Source organism: Buteo buteo, unplaced genomic scaffold (genome assembly GCF_964188355.1).
Source record: "Buteo buteo unplaced genomic scaffold, bButBut1.hap1.1 HAP1_SCAFFOLD_55, whole genome shotgun sequence".
NCBI lineage: Eukaryota > Metazoa > Chordata > Aves > Accipitriformes > Accipitridae > Buteo > Buteo buteo.
In genome coordinates this window covers 139,848-158,128 of record NW_027439221.1, presented here as the reverse complement: position 1 = coordinate 158,128, position 18,281 = coordinate 139,848, and the positions used below count along the sequence as shown (strand labels likewise).

At 46.4% G+C, this 18,281-nt stretch overlaps 1 protein-coding gene across 1 annotated transcript; it reads right to left on the bottom strand.

Moving 5' to 3' along the window:
* Positions 1-827: 827 nt before the first annotated feature.
* Positions 828-17,133, bottom strand: LOC142027762 (A-kinase anchor protein 1, mitochondrial-like). The gene is made up of 11 exons (XM_075021970.1): positions 16,870-17,133; positions 11,847-12,510; positions 9,657-9,790; positions 8,090-8,216; positions 7,414-7,544; positions 5,388-5,565; positions 4,548-4,698; positions 3,845-3,912; positions 2,392-2,465; positions 1,538-1,603; positions 828-1,396 (listed from the first exon to the last, which is right to left on the bottom strand). Exons 2-11 carry the CDS (start codon positions 12,484-12,486, stop codon positions 1,337-1,339), a joined length of 1,629 nt encoding a protein of 542 aa, XP_074878071.1. The 5' UTR covers positions 12,487-12,510; positions 16,870-17,133; the 3' UTR covers positions 828-1,336.
* Between the last annotated feature and the right edge of the window lie 1,148 nt (positions 17,134-18,281).

Sequence of the window (18,281 nt, the reverse complement as noted above, 5' to 3'; positions counted from 1 at the left end):
CCAACACATTAGCTCATAGGATGTAAGGACATCCCTGAACCCACCAGAAAAAACTTCTGAGGACTGACTACATCAACATTTTCCTGGCAAGTATCTTCTCTGCCAGCAATAAATCCCAGCTCAATACATATCTAAAATGATATACATTAGAGGGCGTGTGTTTAAGAGTATTAAGTTGGCTTAAATTACTTGAGCAAAATTTTAAATATGTAATAGAAATCTAAAAAGGAACACAAAAAAATTGAGAACACCACTGCAATATTAATGCCAAGCTGTTACTTTTTTTTTTTTAAACAGATCTGTACAGCAACATAGCAAAGAATGCAGTGATCACAATTCAAGCCAGACAGCAATCTAAGGGAATACTAATCCTGTATACAGCAGAGCTGAAACACTCCCAACATTCAGATGCTCCAAGTATGTTGGCTACCCTAATGCACTCCAAACCAGTTCTACCTACATAGGACATTTTGGTGTGAAAAAGTTTCTGTAAAGTGCCCTTTGTTTCCAGTGTTTTTCTTGTACAAAATATTACAATGGTTTTTTATATATATGTTTACAGACTTGCACAGCTAGAAAAATATAAACTACAATTGGGCTTGGCAATCAGTTCTTTTCTTTAAATACATGACATTTCAGAGAAAAAATTGTAGTGGTAACATACCCTGCACTTCAAGCATCTGCACAGAAAAGCTTTCTTCCTTAAGCGTATCAAGCCTAAAAACCATGACTGCAGTGAGACATGTGCCACAGTAAGTGCAACGAATGCAATTCATCTACCTCCTGGCATAAGGGAGACACAAGATGAATGTTATTTGTGCAGGTTAGTGGCACAATATAGAAAAATCCGTAACTAAACATTAAATTCCTTAATAACATTCATTAATTTCATAGGCAGAGCCTGTTAAAAAAAGGACAACCGTTGTAGCTTTTAAGAAAAGCAGACGCTAAGTTCACGGGGCATTATACATCTTGAACAAAAATGCAACCACAGTTAACATTTCGGGGCATTTGCTAGCTTCAAGCAAGCCCCCAGGTATTAAGGTTTTTTCCATTCAACTTTTAAGTAGAGGCCGGGGAGGATTTTTTGCTTTAAAGCTACAGTATCTGTCATTATGGCTTTTAACACCCCAGCTTTCACCCAGATGAGGTACATGTTTCTAGTGAAATGGTAACAGTTGAGCAGGATGAGTTTCAATGGACCACAAAAATCCACACATAGGTGTAAACAGGTTGTCTTATGAAAGGTTGCCAAACCAAATTGTAACAGCGCAAAACAAGATTTCTTCTTTTATTTTTCTCTGTAGAAAGCGTTGTCGAGGCATCTAGGACGTCGCTAGTAGTTAAGCCACTGAGCAAACCCTCTTTCCACCAGACTTCTGTTTACCGACACCACCTAAAAGGAGGTAAAAAAAAAAGTAGAAAGGTGAACAAACTACTAGCAAGAAGCATCAGCAAGTTCCTAACCAGCAATAAAAAGTCTGCATAATCATATACCTTATCAGTGTTGAAAAAATAGGCATGTTAACATACCCACCTCATCTCCCGTCAAGTTCCACAGCTGTATCAGTGGCAGACCTGTTGCGCTGTCATAATTTGTGACCTGGAAACACAGAAGAACATTAGCGTGCAGCAGTTCTGGTCTGAGCCGTGCAGGGTGCAAGGCTAGCATCATTCACTGCATATCAGATCCTCAGACTCAGCGTAGGCTCGTGGAAATGTAGCTCCTGCCACCAGGCAGCTGGGACACCCTGCTGGCAAGTGCGCTCTGGTCGCTCAAATCCGTGCCCTTGCTAGAATTAGTGATGCATTTGAGCACTGCACTAAAACCCAAGGAAGCTGCGAGATTGAGCGTCACAAGCGCTATCGGCTTCCCACTCGTCCCAACTGCCTTACGTGGACAGCTACAGCCACTGTCAGAGGCACTTCGGAAGAGGCAAGTGCCTCTTCGCTGAGACCAGGCACTGCATGCAGAAGCCTTTGGGATGCCCTTACTTCTCCCTCCGGCCAGCCAGAGGCCAAGTCCTGGATGTCAGTCTTGCAAAGACTGTTGAGACTGGCAAAGCAGCGCAGACCCAGGTGAATATTTGATCCGCTGGACAACAGGCCACTTTGTGCTCTGTAAATCCATCCAGGTGCCCTTCCTCTCTGCCCGCATCAGTAACAAGAGGGAATACTCATCCCTTCCCAGCCAGGCAGTCCTGAGTGGTCCTGGTGCCACACAAGGAAGTTTTCGGCGCCCGAGATTGCTCGACGAGAATCCTGCCCAGCAGCCAGGCTTACAGGCTGTGGCTTTGTTTTCGATTTTAACACGCACGGTATGCGAGGGGGCAGAGAGGACAACAGCAGCAGTCAAATTGGCAACCAGACTTCCAGGCAGCTCTCGTGTACCTGTGCCACTAGGACTGCGCCTTTGGTCATCTCACTAACAGCGGCGTCGGCTTCAGGTGAAAAGTGATCCTCGTCTTGGGAAAGAAAAGAGCAGGAGAAAACAAATGAGATATATTCTTCACAGGCTTTAAAGGCCAGAAGGGACTATTAAGCTAATCTTGCCTGACCTCCTACATAAGTTAGGCCAGAGAATCCTCACCTACTGTTGCTGTACGCATTTGCTGAAACCAGTCTATTAAGCTGGAGATCACACAAGTATTGTGCCTGCTGTGTTGCTGAAGGGAAAGGATGAAGTGCTTTCTAAAGCCACTAGCTCAGTTAATGTGAACATAAGTGGCTGATGAATTAGGAGGCTTTAAAGACAGAAAAGTCTACTTCTGCAGTACGTTTGAGCTGCCATTAGTATTTTGATCCTTAATAAACTAAGCTCAGGGGCCTCAGGACATTACTGACCCTGCACAGAGTGCAATACTGTGAACGGGAACTCGGAAGCATTTGTATCACAGGCCGGCTGGCACCTGAACAGTGCCAAATGCACTCTTGGCAGCTCAGGTCTCTCAGCCTGCACAGCTTACGTGGGCACTGTTGCTAACTCCACACCTGTAATGCAGCAGGAAACTCTTGTGTCCCAGGCAATACAGTTACAATCTACACTGCAGACCAGACATTTCAGAAGTATTTTCATTTTGGAGGAAAGTTGCTTATTTCCTACCAAATCACTGCAAAATGAAGTTTCTCCTTTGTGCTCCCCACCCTGAGACCGCCTCCAGCAGCAAGTGAACTCCTTACAAATCCCGAAGGAGGTCGATTACCTCAGGGAACATGGAAAACACTGACTTCTGCAAGAAGCAGCTTAAACCTCGCCATCCATCTACAGTCTTGGCAGAGCCTCCTGTACCTCCTGGTTAGAGCACGCATCTCTAACACCACTAGAAAAAAGGAAAAAAAAAAAGGGGGGGGGGGGGGGCCAAACCAAAGCATTTCTAGGTAGTGACTGACATTCTTCCAGTGCTTGGAGGGTAGTCTTTTGAACACAGAATTATACACATCAGTCATTTTAGTAGGAAAATGTCAGATATTCATCTAGCAGATTAAAAACTAAGTTTGCGTTTACAGCTACTCTATGACAGAAGAAGGCAGAGTAGTTACAGCTGCTTCACCTGTACCCTGCCAGTCCTGCCAACTTGCTGTTTAGGAGAGTAATTCATTCTCTCCTCCATCCAGGAAAAAGCCTGAACATTTATCATCTTTCCCCTGGAGCCTGACAGGTTATGCCATGCTAGCACATTTAGAAGAATAAAATACAATTTTTCCAATCTTGCTCTAGTCACATCAGAGGCTGCGCTTGCAATAGGAGGGAAAAGGTTTAGACAGAATCATCGCTTGTACACAGTTGGTATCCATTTAAACCTGCAGGAGGAGCACCAACGGTATGTCTTGAGAGCTCCATTACCTGGGAGTGGCACCACGTTGTCTAGTAAAACTTCTGCTCCTTGGAAAGGTAGTGATAAAAAATCAGACCTTAAAGAAAAGAGAATCAATCAGAGTAAGAACACGGCTTTAAGTTTCTCCTGTATTCTTTTAGAGCAATTGATTAATCAATGTCACCTTACAGGAATTCAGTTTGAAATTGATGACAGTAAAAAAAAAAAAATCAGATTGTTCTCCCAGCAATCTAAGCAACAGCAATAAATAGTCTGATTAGCACACCAAGTTGGATTGGGCTCCAAGCAAAAACCACCTCCATAATGGAAGCTGTACTGCTTTTCTCCCACCTCTGGGGCACAATCAAGTATTTAATGGGCTTGTCTAAGAAAACCCCCATCCAATACAGCTCTCCCAGCCAATGGGGCTGGGGCACAGAGAATCTGAATCTTCTTTCTAGCTCATCAATTAACTACAATTTAGGGCCTCCTGAAGGCATCCTTTCACTCAGCTTCCACGCTGAAGTGGCAGAAGTTGCAATTTCCTCTCCCCTCCCCTTCGAAAAAGCCTTGCAAGAGCTTGCTGTGCTCCCAAGGAATTCACAGCTGCTGCTGAGCCAAGCCTTTCCACCGTTTTCCGCTTCAGCTGTGGAAAAACCTATAAGCAATTCAAACGGTATATGAAGATTCAAGCCAGATATTGCCTTAGGCCACAGAAGAGGAGCTAAAGACCTGATTTGTCTGAGTGTGTCAATCTTCACTTTGTCGTATCCTCCATAGTCCACGTATCTGAGCTCCACTTCACCGGTCTCTTCGAAGTAGCTAATAACTTGAGCCCGGAACCATGCCCCATCCAGGCCTGGAGCCGCGCAGATAATGCCAACTGCAAAACACAGGAGTACAGAGGAGAAAGGCTCAGCGTAAGTGGATTTCCAGAAATTAGCACTTCAGGCATCAGTACTTATCTACTGAGAATCAACAGCATTTCTTACGCTGCCAACATCTTCTTTCACCACCACCCACACCCCCACCAGACAAGGCCTGCAGCTGGGACGCAGGAGAAGTGGGTTTTACTCTCAAGTCTCTGTCTGCCACTTCCATGCTGTTCTACCCAGGTGTACAGTTCCCTTCCAGCCTTCGGTCACTAACAGTGAGGTCTGTCCCCAAAAAGGAAAGTTAGCGCTAGTAACCCCCTTCCATGTGATGCACCCTCCACTTTACACCACGTGCAGACTGTGACACTATGAAGATTTGGGAGTAGTTCCATACTTTGTCAGCAAAAATACACCAGATGCCAAGTTGATTAGAAATAGCCTGAGATGGACTTTATCTCATTCTGAATTTCAACATGCAACTAAGTGGCTGGGGAGGTACTCCAGGGATGAGTGGGGTAAGGAAGAGTAGAGCAGCATCTGTAGTCTGCCAGCGGCTTAAAAAAATATGAAATGACAAGTGAACTATCACATTCTCATCCACTGGGAAACTTCCCAAGCCTAACTCAGTGGCATCAGGCTTTCGTGTGACCCTAGAAGTTTCTCAGCTGAACAATTTGTGAGCAATCACATTACATGCCTTCTACTGGAGTTGGCAGGGTTGGAATTTCCAGTTGAGAATAGCAGGCGTACATCTGCTGGTCGAGGCTACGCAGACCATGGAAAGTGGGGTGCGTATGCTGCTGTAGAAACATGTGCCCTGCATCGACTTGGTTTGCCACGACGACCTCTACAGAGACTCCGTCTGGGAGGAAGAGCTGTCATGTGGAGAAAAGAAATTCTCATTAGCGTTCACTGCAACACAAGCTTCATTCACAGCAACTCCATGTTCCACCAGCAACTCCTGAGGCTTACAGCCATGGGTGGAAAAGCCCTGGCACTCCGGTATTTCACTTCCAAAAGCTACTCACTGTTACTCCCTGCTGCTCTAACAGAAATCAGACTTGAGGCGGGGCCCGCCTTGCATACAAAAAGACTATCGGCATGAAGCAGTCGGAAGACTTATTTACCCAAGGGATCCGGGGAACTACAGGCCTGTCGGTCTGACCTCGGTGCCAGGGAAGGTTACAGAGCAGATCATCTTGAGTGCCATCACACAGCAGGTACAAGACAACCAGGTTATCAGGCCCAGTCAGCGTGGGTTTATGAAACGCAGGTCTTGCTTGACTAACCTGATCTCCCTCTGTAGCAAGGTGACCCACTTAGTAGATGAGAGAAAGGCTGTGGATGTTGTCTACCTAGACTTTAGTAAAGCCTTTGACAGCATTTCCCACAGCATTCTCCTGGAGAAACTGGCTGCTCATGGCTTGCATGGGCGTACTCTTACTAGGTAAAAAACTGGCTAGATGGCCAGGCCCAAAGAGTGGTGGTGAATGGAGTTAAATCCAGTTGGCAGCCAGTCACAAGTGGTGGTCCCCAGAGCTCAGTTTTGGGGCCAGTTCTCTTTAATATCTTTATCAATGATCTGGACAAGGGGATCGAGTGCACCCTCAGTAAGTTTGTGGATGACACCAAGTTGGGCAGGAGTGTTGATCTGCTCGAGGGTAGGAAGGGTCTCCAGAGGGATCTGGACAGGCTGGATGGATGACCTGAGGCCAGTTGTATGCAATTCAACAAGGCCAAGTGCCGCGTCCTGCACCTGGGTCACAACAACCCCACGCGGCGCTACAGGCCTGGGGAAGAGTGGCTGGAAAACTGCCTGGTGGAAAAGGACCCGGGGGTGTTGGTCAACAGCCGGCTGAATATGAGCCAGCAGTGTGCCCAGGTGGCCAAGGTGGCCAACGGCATCCTGGCCTGTATCAGAAATAGTGTGGCCAGCAGGAGCAGGGCAGGGATCGCCCACCCAGGGATCAGCACTGGTGAGGCTGCACCTCGAATACTGTGTTCAGTTTTGGGCCCCTCACTAGAAGAAAGACGCTGAGGTGCTGGAGCGTGTCCAGAGAAGGGCAACGAAGCTGGTGAAGGGTCTGGAGCACAAGTCCTATGAGGAGCAGCTGAGGGAACTGGGGTTCTTCAGTCTGGAGAAAAGGAGGCTGAGGGGAGACCTTATCACTCTCTACAGCTACCTCAAAGGAGGTTGTACCGAGGTGGGTCTTGGTCTCTTTTCCCAAGTAAGAAGTGACAGGATGAGAGGAAACAGCCCCAAGTTGTGCCACGGGAGGTTTAGATTGGATATTAGGAAAAATTTCTCCACTGAAAGGGTTGTCAAGCATTGGAACAGGCTGCCCAGGAAAGTGGTTGAGTCACCATCCCTGGGGGTATTTAAAAGACGTGTAGACGTGCTGCTTAGGGACATGGTTTAGTGGTGGACTTGGCAGTGTTAGGTTAATGGTTGGACTTGATGATCTTAAAGGTCTTTTCCAACCTAAATGATTCTATGATTCTACATTTCTCAGCTCAGGCAGAATGGAAACTGCAGTGGAAGAGCAGGTAGGCAAATCTGATCTGTAACAGTTACATAAGCTGGACAGCAGAGAGCCACACAAAATCCAACTGTTTTTGAGGGCATCTGTGAACCAGCCACGTTGACGTAGCATACTATGACAGCAGCGACCAACAACAGCCTTCCACCCTGACATCAGCATAGCCAGCAAGCTGGGACTTACCCAGGCAGTCATAAGGAGGGAATGAAGCGTCAGTGGTGTTGGTGGAGGTAGAGCGTAGATGTTGGTGAGACACAGCTCTTTGAACTTCTTGCCAATCAGGCTCAGTACTTTTTCGACTTGTTGCGAAGAGCCTGGAAGACAAAAATCCCACAGAAAGTCTGTAGTACAGATATGCTGAGGACACCCCCACCCCGTGAAGTGCCTTCTGCGCTACATCAACGATTTAATTTTTAATAGATTGGCCATGTAACCTGATATCAGACCAACATGAGCAACTCAGGCCCCAGTTTCAACAGCGTTAGCCTCCAGTATGAACCCAATTCACTGGCAGATATTTTTCAGCCACAATTAATCTAACATCCTTCACAGTCAAGACCGCACTTGCTGATACACATCCCATAGCTCCTCCTTCAAGCCTGAAGGGATCCTTCAAAACGTGTTGGTTAAACTACAGCAGCCGAAGATGTTAAAATGCATTCTCACCTCTAGAATAAGAGGGTTCAAATGCCAAGGCACAGGCAACTTGGCATACACCTCTACTGTAACAGCACCGATTAGAAAAGTTTTGTAAAGCACTAGGCTCACAAAGCCACTAAATCTGTTTAAATTCCTTGCCCATCTAATTAAGGCCCCCAAGCTACATATTAGACCATGAATAAAGAGACATTCCGCTTACCTTCAATGTGACAGACTTGGGAGTCACGGAAATAAGGTAGTGTTGAGACATAAATTTTGGCACCAGACGATTGCCTCAAGAAGCTCATAAATTTTCCTTGTTTGCCGATCAAGCGGCCAACTAATTCCTTTATGAAAGTAACAAGAAAGCAACAGTCAGGAAGAGAAACATAGATCAAACAACACCGTTCTCTGTGGCTTATTTCACCCACATTCCCAGTTCCTGTAGCACAGGGCCAGGCAGAATAAGTATAAGGGAATGCTGGACCAGCGCAGAGTTCAGCAGGTCTATGACAAGTCAAGGTAGATACAGATCAGTAAGCACAGCTTGTTTTGATAGATCCGTCTTCGTATCTTGTAGAATGACACAAAGACACGATGGTTTTTACCAGGCCTGGTAAAAGCTACTGTCTTCCTACAGTCAAGTGAAGTCACGTCCTCTCCCAATCTCCTACCATTTCTTGTTTTAAAAAAGCATGCTACATGCCTTTTTCATTCAAATATGAAATACTAAGTTTTAGCAATTTTTAAACAAGCTAATTAGATTAGATAGGGAGTAGACAAATTCATGGGAGAGTAAACCAGGCTATCATGCCCATTAGACTGCAGAGTCCCAGGACAGCTGTGCGGGATGATGAAGAGATGTCTTTGCATGCCCTATTACTTCTACTCTTTCACTGGCACCTGCCACCACCTACTGTCAGAGACCAGGTACCAGAGCAGAAGTGTTGGGCCCAAGTCAGTATGGATAATCCTATACAATGTAGAGTTGGCTACTTCAAGAAAAGTGACAGCCTGTCTTCATGAAACACTGAAACATATTTTTCTGCTGTAGAACTGCTTCTTTAGCCTGTGTTTTACTGATCCATTAAAATGCACGTTACACGTCTTCCCTGGGCTCACAGCATCCAAGCACTCGAGGCAGCATGCTTATCCTGCCGGGAGCTGCTGTCTCACATTACTGGCTGTCATTATTCGGGTCTGCTGAGCAGCAGAACTGCAAGAGCGATGCTGTGCAGGACAGCCACAGATGATTTTGCATACACAAAGCAGGGAAGAAGGTATGAACGTAGTCCTAAAAACACAGTCTCTCTCTCAACGCAAAAGAAAGCTCACTATAAAGACAGAGACACAGCAGCTCTACAGAATAGCTCATACGAGCATTCAGCTTGTGAGGAAGGGTTTGGACAGGCAGTTGAAACATAACCCTCCTACATAGCAGGGAAAAAAAAAAAAAAAAAAATCACCTGCCCTTAATAACTGTGTACCCTCAAAGCCTTCTGAATGCTTTCAGAGCATCGGACTAACAGATTGGGGTGGAAGATAATGGGGAATAATGAGTCCAGCAACCAACATTACCCTGGGCATAACCCTGACATGCCTCTTGTTTACAGGTGTGTACTGGCTCTTTGTTCCTGTTGAGTCCTAACGGGAGCTAAATGCTTAAATCCTCGTTGATTTGTTGTTGATCTCTCTGGGATGGCACTGAGCCAGTACCAGGCTGGAAGAACCAGAAGATGGCTATGTAGGGCAAGGCAGGATGCGCGAGCAGGCCAACGGCTGGTTACCTTTGGAACCTCTATCTCCCAGATAACGACGCCGGACTTGCTGGATTCTCCTCTTAGCTTAGAGTTCTGCCGACTCACTGTCTTCCTCATGGCACAGCCACTGTCCACAAAGTCCACGCTATTTACATCCGAACCTACAAGACATACAGACATGTCAGTATTCAGACAACCCACACAATCCAGCTACCAGACACAAGGCCATGAAAATATATAATTTCATAGAGAGGTGACATTGAGCTCTTCCTATGCATTCAGTTGGGATGATCCTGTATCAGGTTCTCTGGTATTTCAGAAAGGGTAAAGTCCCATCACACGCGGCCTGCTACAAGTTTCCTTTTATTGCTGGAGAAAAACCTGCACACCTCTGGGAATGCAACAGAAGGAGGCCCGAGTTCAGCAGGAGTCCTTCAAACATGGTGACACCTTATGCAGCAGCAGAGACAAGACACTTTAAGTCAAAAGTTACCAGCTGAACGAGAGCTATGCTAACACCAACACTGAGCTGCTGCTGCAGCAAGGTATTTTGCATTTTCCCCACATGGTTTAAACAGGGCTTTTCACAGGGAGTTCAGCATGCAGGGAGGGATGTGCAACCTATTCGTCTGCTCTTTGCATTGACATTACATTCCTGCCCCAACGAGGGTTGCACGGTGACCTGAGCACCAGCTGTGCCCACTACTAGCTGTGGTAGAGGATTGTCTCTTGCCCAGATTTGTCATATGCTTGAAGAAACAAGGTGCCAGAGCTGAGCTACGTTTTGTTCCCAAACCATCAGCCGATACCAGGAACATTCGTACTTGGGAAGGGGACAAACTCAAACAGCTTCCTCCTGGTCAGATCCCAGATACAGTCAGTGTAACAAGATCAAGAACAAGAACAAGGCTGATCCTTCCTCCAGATTAACAAGCAGAAACATGAAGATCCTCACTTGCTTGCAAGAATTCAGATCACCCAGTACAAGACCGAAGAGAAAAATAAGCCCAACAGCTGCCTCACATTTGCCACATCTTAATAAGTAACACAGCACAGATGCCTCGAAAGTCAAAGGCAAGCAGTGCAGCTGTTTGCAATAGACTTGCTAGACAAGGATGAGGATTTAAGTCTCACAGCCTGGGTGCAAAGGTCAGCTGTAGGACCTCTTATCCAACACAGCCACATTATCAACTTTACCTGCTATACGCCGTCTCCCTACCTGTCTCCCTGCAGAGCTTTCAGCCCTTGTCATCGCCAGGCTCCACAACACACCGTTGTACCTTCTCATCACACCAGCATTCACAACAAGGCAAAACCATTTTCCTCCTGTGGTTACTCTCACTAGTGAAAATGTTTTGTGGGTTTAATCCTTAATTGTTGGCAAACTCACTCCCCATGTCTCACAACAAGCAGCGTTCCAACTACTTTGTAGCAATTACAAAAGACATCCTGTCATTAAGGGCTGTTGGCGCCACAGGGTCCTATAAAGGATTTTAACATCCATCCCCAAGGTCACACGGGTTAACGTTTGCTCAGACAGCTTTGTATTCTGCCAGGCACACATCATCCAGGATCTAGAAGGCAAAAGCAACACAGAGACAGATGGGGGAACTCCACGAACATTGCTCCCTGTTGGGATTTCTTGGCATGCACCTACCCTTCCAAGCAAAAAGGCTTCAGGGTAATTGGTCTGCAACCAACTGATTTTATCACAGCTCGTCAGAGCACTTCCCTGGTTCATCCAACAGCACCTCAGAAACCTGCCTTACAGCCTCCTTTCGGCAGCAGCCCACAAACACAGATAAGAACCCAGTCCTTACTAGAGGCTGCCCGAACTGAAGCAGAAACCATTTGCATTAGCAGGTCTCAAACCAGCAAGGTGTTCAACAGCCTGGCCTACATCCAGACACAGCCCATTTCACTGGGCTACTCAAGCACATGCTTCGCTTTAGACAATAAGCTTTGTGCTGAATGCAGACCAGTCTGTTCAACCTTTCGTCGTATACCCTGAAGATCACCCAGCTAACACGGGATCCTACAGGGACGGGAATTCTGAGAGCAAATGCATACCCACCTGCACACGAGGCCTAAATATTCATCTACTGGCAAAGGTAAAGATGAAGAGGACTTATCTGAACATGTTCTGAAGCAGAAGGGTTACAGCACATAAAATATTTGTTCACCACATTTTCATGGGAGCATTTTCAAATCCCTTACCTCCTGAGCGATCTCCATCCACCTCTGCTGCCCTGCGACGCTCATGATTCAAGCCTGGACCATCCTCCACGATTCCCAAAGACTCTCGTGTCAGTGTCGCTGATGCTGATGGCCACTGATCTTGGTTTGCACTAGAGCTTGAATCCTGTACAAGGCTCAGCGCAGCACTGCCGTGACACTCTGTGCTCTTTGAGATCAGAGGGAGAGAAACACAAGCAGGGACACCGCTTTCATCTTGAGATCCTGTCGTTTCTAGTTTTTCACTGTCGTCCTCAAGGGTACTGGGCTGCGTTGTCACTACTGACAGGTCTGGAAGGTCCTGTGAGAGATCTAGCCTCTCGTGAGTTTGAGACAGAAGAGAGGGCGTCGTCGACCCTGCTGAGAGCAGGGAGGTCGAGGTTTCGTTCTCTCGGCATTCCTCTTCTGACGAGAGAGGCAGTCTTCGAGGAACACATGCTTCTGTTTTGGGTGGTGAATCATTCTCTGGCGCTTCTTCCTGCTGCTCTTCTTCAGTGGCTATTGCTTGTTTATCATGATAGCTTGCATGCTTTTTTCTACGGGAATAGATCCACCAGCAGCCAACAAGTGCCAGCACTCCAGGTATGGCATATGGGATAATATTGCGGAAACGTGAAGCCATTTTACAGATCCTTAGCAATTATGTCTAGAAGAAGAAACAAAAGCCATGTTACAATAGTCACAGGAAAGGTAACAGCAAGGCTAAAGTTTCATAAATGCCTTGAGGTATTTCTATTAGCATGAACAGACTCGTTTTCTAGCCACTCCTTAAATTCACATCTCTGCTCCACCAACAGACCACAGAACAAGATCCTGACCTAAGACTAGGAATATCTGGACATTTCTCACCATTACGCTCACCAATTTCACCTTATCCCACCTTTACATGTAAAACAATTTCACCTTCTTTCTCCTGCCTCACCTTCGCAGGTCAGTACTACACACAAGGACAGCATCCGGCACTGCAAGTCTCTCCAGCATCAGGCTGGGTTCACAGCACAGCGGTACCACCAGCACTCCGAGACACAGACTTGACACGCTGCAGGTCTCCCCACTTCTCTGCTTGAAAGGCAGCACCACATTCCTGAGAGTTTCATAGGTTGACAACACGCACTTCTCTAAAACATAATAGCTCAGTGAAGGTGAAGTGCTTTGCAAATGTTCTCATCCACAGCAACTGCGAGAGGCTGGTGAGCGGGCACACGACAGAAGTCTGCAGTTAAGTAGACGCTAAACAGCAACACGCAGCTACTCCATTTACTTTTATACACACAGTGTAGGAATTCCTAAACAAAGAACAGCTACAGCCTGATCAAGCAAGTGCCTCCCAATAACCAGAAGTGCCTCTACAAGATTTTGCAGCAGTGAAGATGGGAAATCTGCTATAGCGCCCTTACAACCGCAGTATTTATCTAGCAAAAGCAGCCCGGATAGGGACACTACTACCTAGGAACCCAGCTCCAAAGTTTGTTCTACATTACTATGTTGACAGCTGCTGCTTCTCTGACTTTCCAGAGTCGAAAGCTGTCTCTCTGACTTAGAAAGTGTGTGCACCCTTCCCCACCTGCACACCGCCGAGACTCATGTCCCAGTCATGCTCCTCCATTTACAAGCCTCACCTGGGTTATCCGAGGCAGGGCTGACATGCCTTTCCTTTTCCTTAAGGAAAGTCTACAGCTGGAACACAAAGCTAAACAGTTACCCACATCCCCAAAACAGCCTTGCTGCAAAGCACTTACAGTTTATATTTTCACTGAGCAGGAATTAAAGCAAAACATCACATGTCTGGTGATGCTTACACATGACAGATTTTTCTCCAAACAGGCCTCAAGAGCCTGTTTTTGCCAATGAGCAACAAAAATAAAGATTGTTTTCAGGAGATAGCAAAGTCCTAGAAATGGGAACCACGCACTGGAAAAGAGCATTATCTAGCTCCTCTTTAGAAGCATAATATTTCCGAGACAAGACAAGGCAATCAAGTCATTCTGTCAACTATGCTTAGTCTGTCTCAACCGGAAAAAAACTTGTTATCAGAGCAAGCCTCCTGACCACAGCTTCCAAATACAACTCTCCTTTAGGGCCTTGATTTTCACGACAAGCTGATTACATTCTAGCCGAGGGACAAAAACATGCCTCCCTCAGGCTCAAACCGAGCATCCAAGCCTCAGAAAAATTAATATTCTCTCCAGATTTCTCACCTCCTCCAGCCACACCCTCCCATGCCACAAGAGCAAATACACAACTTTATCCAAGCTAGCTCAGACGCCAGCCTTGCTTCTGTACTGTTTACCACGGAGTCCTAACGACCGAGGCAAGTAAATACATGACTGGCAAAAACAGGGACTAGAAAATTTCTTGCTTAATCCCAAATCAAAGGTCAGCTGCAGACATGACTTAAGAAATCCAGTAATATCTCCAGTATATCACAAAAGAGGTATTTACGTTGTTCTACAAAGAAAACTTGAGTGTGTGTTAATTGGACATTCATAGCTGCTTTCTTCTAAATCCAAGTTACTTCCAGCTGGCTTTACACAGTCAGGTAGCAGGGCTCACTGCTGAGGATGAACTTTCAGTTAACGGCAACATCTGAGATTTGGAATTTAAAAAAAAAACCAAAACCAAAACCAAAACCAACAAACCTATGCAATAATTTGGATGTTTGGTTTTTGGAACTTGGTAAATGGAAAGGGTGAAGTCTGTACATTCCCAAGACAAAAGGTTCACATTTATGCTCTCCAGCACAATGGCACATTGTGAGCCACTGCGAGTGCTCGTCTGCTGTCTGCTTAAGTTGTTATAATTAATGCAGAACCACCCTACAAGCTGTCTCGCAGGCGTACCACAAACTCAAATTAAAGTAGCTCACATAAGTCCATTCCGAGCAAGCTTTCCTGATTAAACAGACAGCCCTATTATTATCCGATTCCCTATTAAGTTGCACCAACTGTACAAACAATAGTCCCACACAATTCCGCAGCGCAGGAAGGCAGTAGCAGGATGCCCCACAGAGGGCCAGGCCTATCCCAAAGCCTGGCAGACAAAACAGTTCTAAGAGTCATTTTCAACATTAATATAATTTAAGATAAAGATCTTCACTCTTCTGTGATATTTAGATCAGTGGGGACTGGTGGATTAGCTGACTGCTCCTTGTGAAGCTCATTTAATTTCATGTTTTTAATTTGACTAATTTTAGCAAGAGCTGCATTATACTATCAGTGATCGTGTTAAATGGGAATTCCACATCCTTCCATCAGCTAGAAAGGGATGAAAGGTGGTGGGTCTGTACAAGATGCCAGCAGACACCCTAAAGCACCGGGTCGGCTAGGGGACAGCTAACACCAACAAACATCTCCTAACGTAAACGTGATGGGAAGACTTCATTGGCCTGATTTCGATACGCTGGTCACAATGTCACTTTTTACGTGATGCCTAGAAGATGACTGATTTTTAACCTGCTCAACCAAACGGTTGTAAGATGCAGCACATACGTCTCTTCCATTGCCTCCACAGGAGAGCTCCTAAAGCCCACGTGCCTTTTCCAACACGTTTAAGAGCGACAAAACCCGCTCTCCGCTGCCAATTTGACAGCCAGTTCAGGACTGCAGGGGCAATAGGATCATTTAAACACATGGGGGGAAGAAAGCCTGCGATTCTCCTGCCGGCAGCAGAACAGAACGTGGCAACTTGTCAAATCACATGGCTTTAAACACTGCCAAACTGGAGGGAGCCTGGCCCGACAGTCCTCGCACTCTCCAGGCAGGAGGAGCCAGCTGGAGAAACGCAGCAGCTCTGGAGGCTTTGGACCGGAGACGATCGGCTCGTAAGAGCCAGAACCAGTGCGAAGGGCTGGATGCCCCAGTGCCGTTTCCCAACACGCAGGGCCCCATGCAGTCCCGCACCAAAAATAGCGCGGAGCTCGCACACTGTATGCGCTCACCCCGCACCGCCAGCCACTTCCACTTCTTTCTGGCATGTCAGGAATCCGGTTTAAATGTCACACCTTCTGTCAAGGCAGGGCCAGAGAGCTGCAGCTAGGACATGAGACTTTTCCAACTTGCTAAATAATCCCCACGGTAGGTCAGGATGGGATTAAGACAGCAAGGGGAGAGTAGGGGTCAGTCAGCTCTCCAAATCTCTATCCTGACTTGATTTATGGAAAGCTCCTGGTAAAGACCAGGGAGATGAGAACAAGAATGAACGCACACCCTTGCCTACCTTAAAAAAAAAAAAAAAAGCGCCAAGGACAGTCAACTTATTCTACTTGTTCACATTAGGGTCCCAGAGCAGTTTTAAGCCACCTTGTTTCCCTAGCCAGGACAAACAACCCTTCAGTATACACATCCTTATTAGGTTAGAAATGTTTGCAGCATGAGGTTCAGAGAAAAGCCAGATAATTCACTCTCAAGGTTCGAGAGGAGACTTCAGCAAGCACTTGCTCCGGATTTTCAGGGCTTTCTACACACAAGGAGGTCTGTTCTGGGGGCAAGCTGCTTCAAGTCTCTACAAGAAGAGAGACAAGTCCCAAGCGACTGAGCCCCGGTGCTCTGCAGGGACATACCCTACACTGCTGCCAGTCCCTGCCTCCTCCGCTCCCCTTCCGCCCCAGCGCTGGAGAGGTTACACTTCCAAACCCCAAAAGCAGTGGCAATCCAGGCTGGAATTAAAGGCTGTCCTGAAGGACCACAGAGCAAACGAGCAGGCAGCTAAATTGGAAATGTAGCTTCAACAGCAAGGCCGGGATGCCTCCCTACAAACCCTATAGTTAGTGATACAGCACTCAGGAAATAAATACTATCTGGGTGAAAGAGAACTGGACAAGGTTGGCACAGTTAAAACTAAATGGGACCACGTGGGCTCTTAAAATTTTCCATGCTAAAAATAACCAGTAGCACATGCTCTGCCTTATAGGAGACATAAGGAGTTGACAAAAACCTAAAGAACTGGAGGCCCTACCGTTAAGATTAAAATAAGAGAAATTACTGCAGAGAAACAGACATAGACTTACTTGATCTACATTTGGCGTAAGGCTTTTCTTTTTCCATTGAAAGTCCAACTGGCATAGGGTACTGCAGTATCTAAACCACAGCTTCTTTGCTTTTTCGTACAAAGATAAAGGAGGCAGACAGTCAGCCACAGAGGGACCACCTGCTGCTTCCTCTCTGGAGAGAGAGCCTCTCCAGAGTGAGGTTCAAACTGGAGAGCAAAGACAACTCCTACCCACTCAGGTTTGCATCAGAGGCTGACCTCAAGGGACACATCTGTGAAGTCACAGTGGCCTGCCATGTCACGGGGCTGCAAGCCCTTGCATCACGCACTCCTGATCACCAGGGTGTCAGTCGGCCACAAGACTTTGCAGCCTTTCCCGCACTCTTTTCCCAGGCCAGCCTGGTGTACCACCATCAAAACCACCATCACGCAGAGGTGAGAGCTGGCAAAACATGACTCAGTGGCTACAAACCTCCAAAGACAGGTAGGAGCCAGGCAAGCAAGATCTCAAACCGGATGGCGCTTATTTTAAAAAGAAGTGAACAGGTAAGTTTCTCTATACTTAAGTAATTAAAGTGCTCTGCAGCAATTTCTGCTTCCAACAGCAGCCAGCAGCACTGAAAGACAACAGCAGCAAGAGATACCCCTTAAGCAATACCGCCTTTTCCCAGCCCAGTTAACATGGGCTACAGAGCTCCAGAAACAGGCTCCTCTGAATTCAGAAAACTACTAATAAAGTCTCTCCACAACCTTAAAATATTTGAGAACCAACAGTCCTATTTGCAGCCGGATTAATTACAACATCAGTAAAAGGCTGAAAAAGCTGGTTGCTGTAGAGCAAAACAAGAGCTCTGGAACAAGAAACGCCACCAACACCGGACTGTCTTTTATCTCCAAGATAAAATCTCCTTTCAGTGTAATCAGCTTCACTGGTGTTCCCACAACAGCTCAGTCCCCTCCTTTGCAGCTGAAGCTGCTACACTGATGGCCCAGGCTTTGTTCGTATTTCATTTTACAGTCACGGCCAAACAGTGGCCCAGCACAGCTCCAGCAGTACCACTTCTGGGCCAAAGCAGGACTCAAAAGAGTTTCTATTTACACTGGAAAGCATGGGTTTACAATAAAAGTATCAACCTAGCCAAACTGTAGGGGTTTTTTTTACAGGTGTTTTGGAAATCACCAAGAAGCTCATATATATACAAACACCAACCACCAGCAACCCTCAGCACCTGCACTGCCTAAAGGATTAACGCAAGGCCCTGGGCTGATCACTCCTGCTATGCCATAAGTCACAGGTTACACTTTGTAACTAACATTAACCCTATCAGATTATCAAGCTCCTTACTGTACTTTATATCTTATTACCTTCCTGCTCCCATCGTTTCATTATTTATAGTTTCCTCAACCAAGCTAGAGGATTCACAGGGAGAG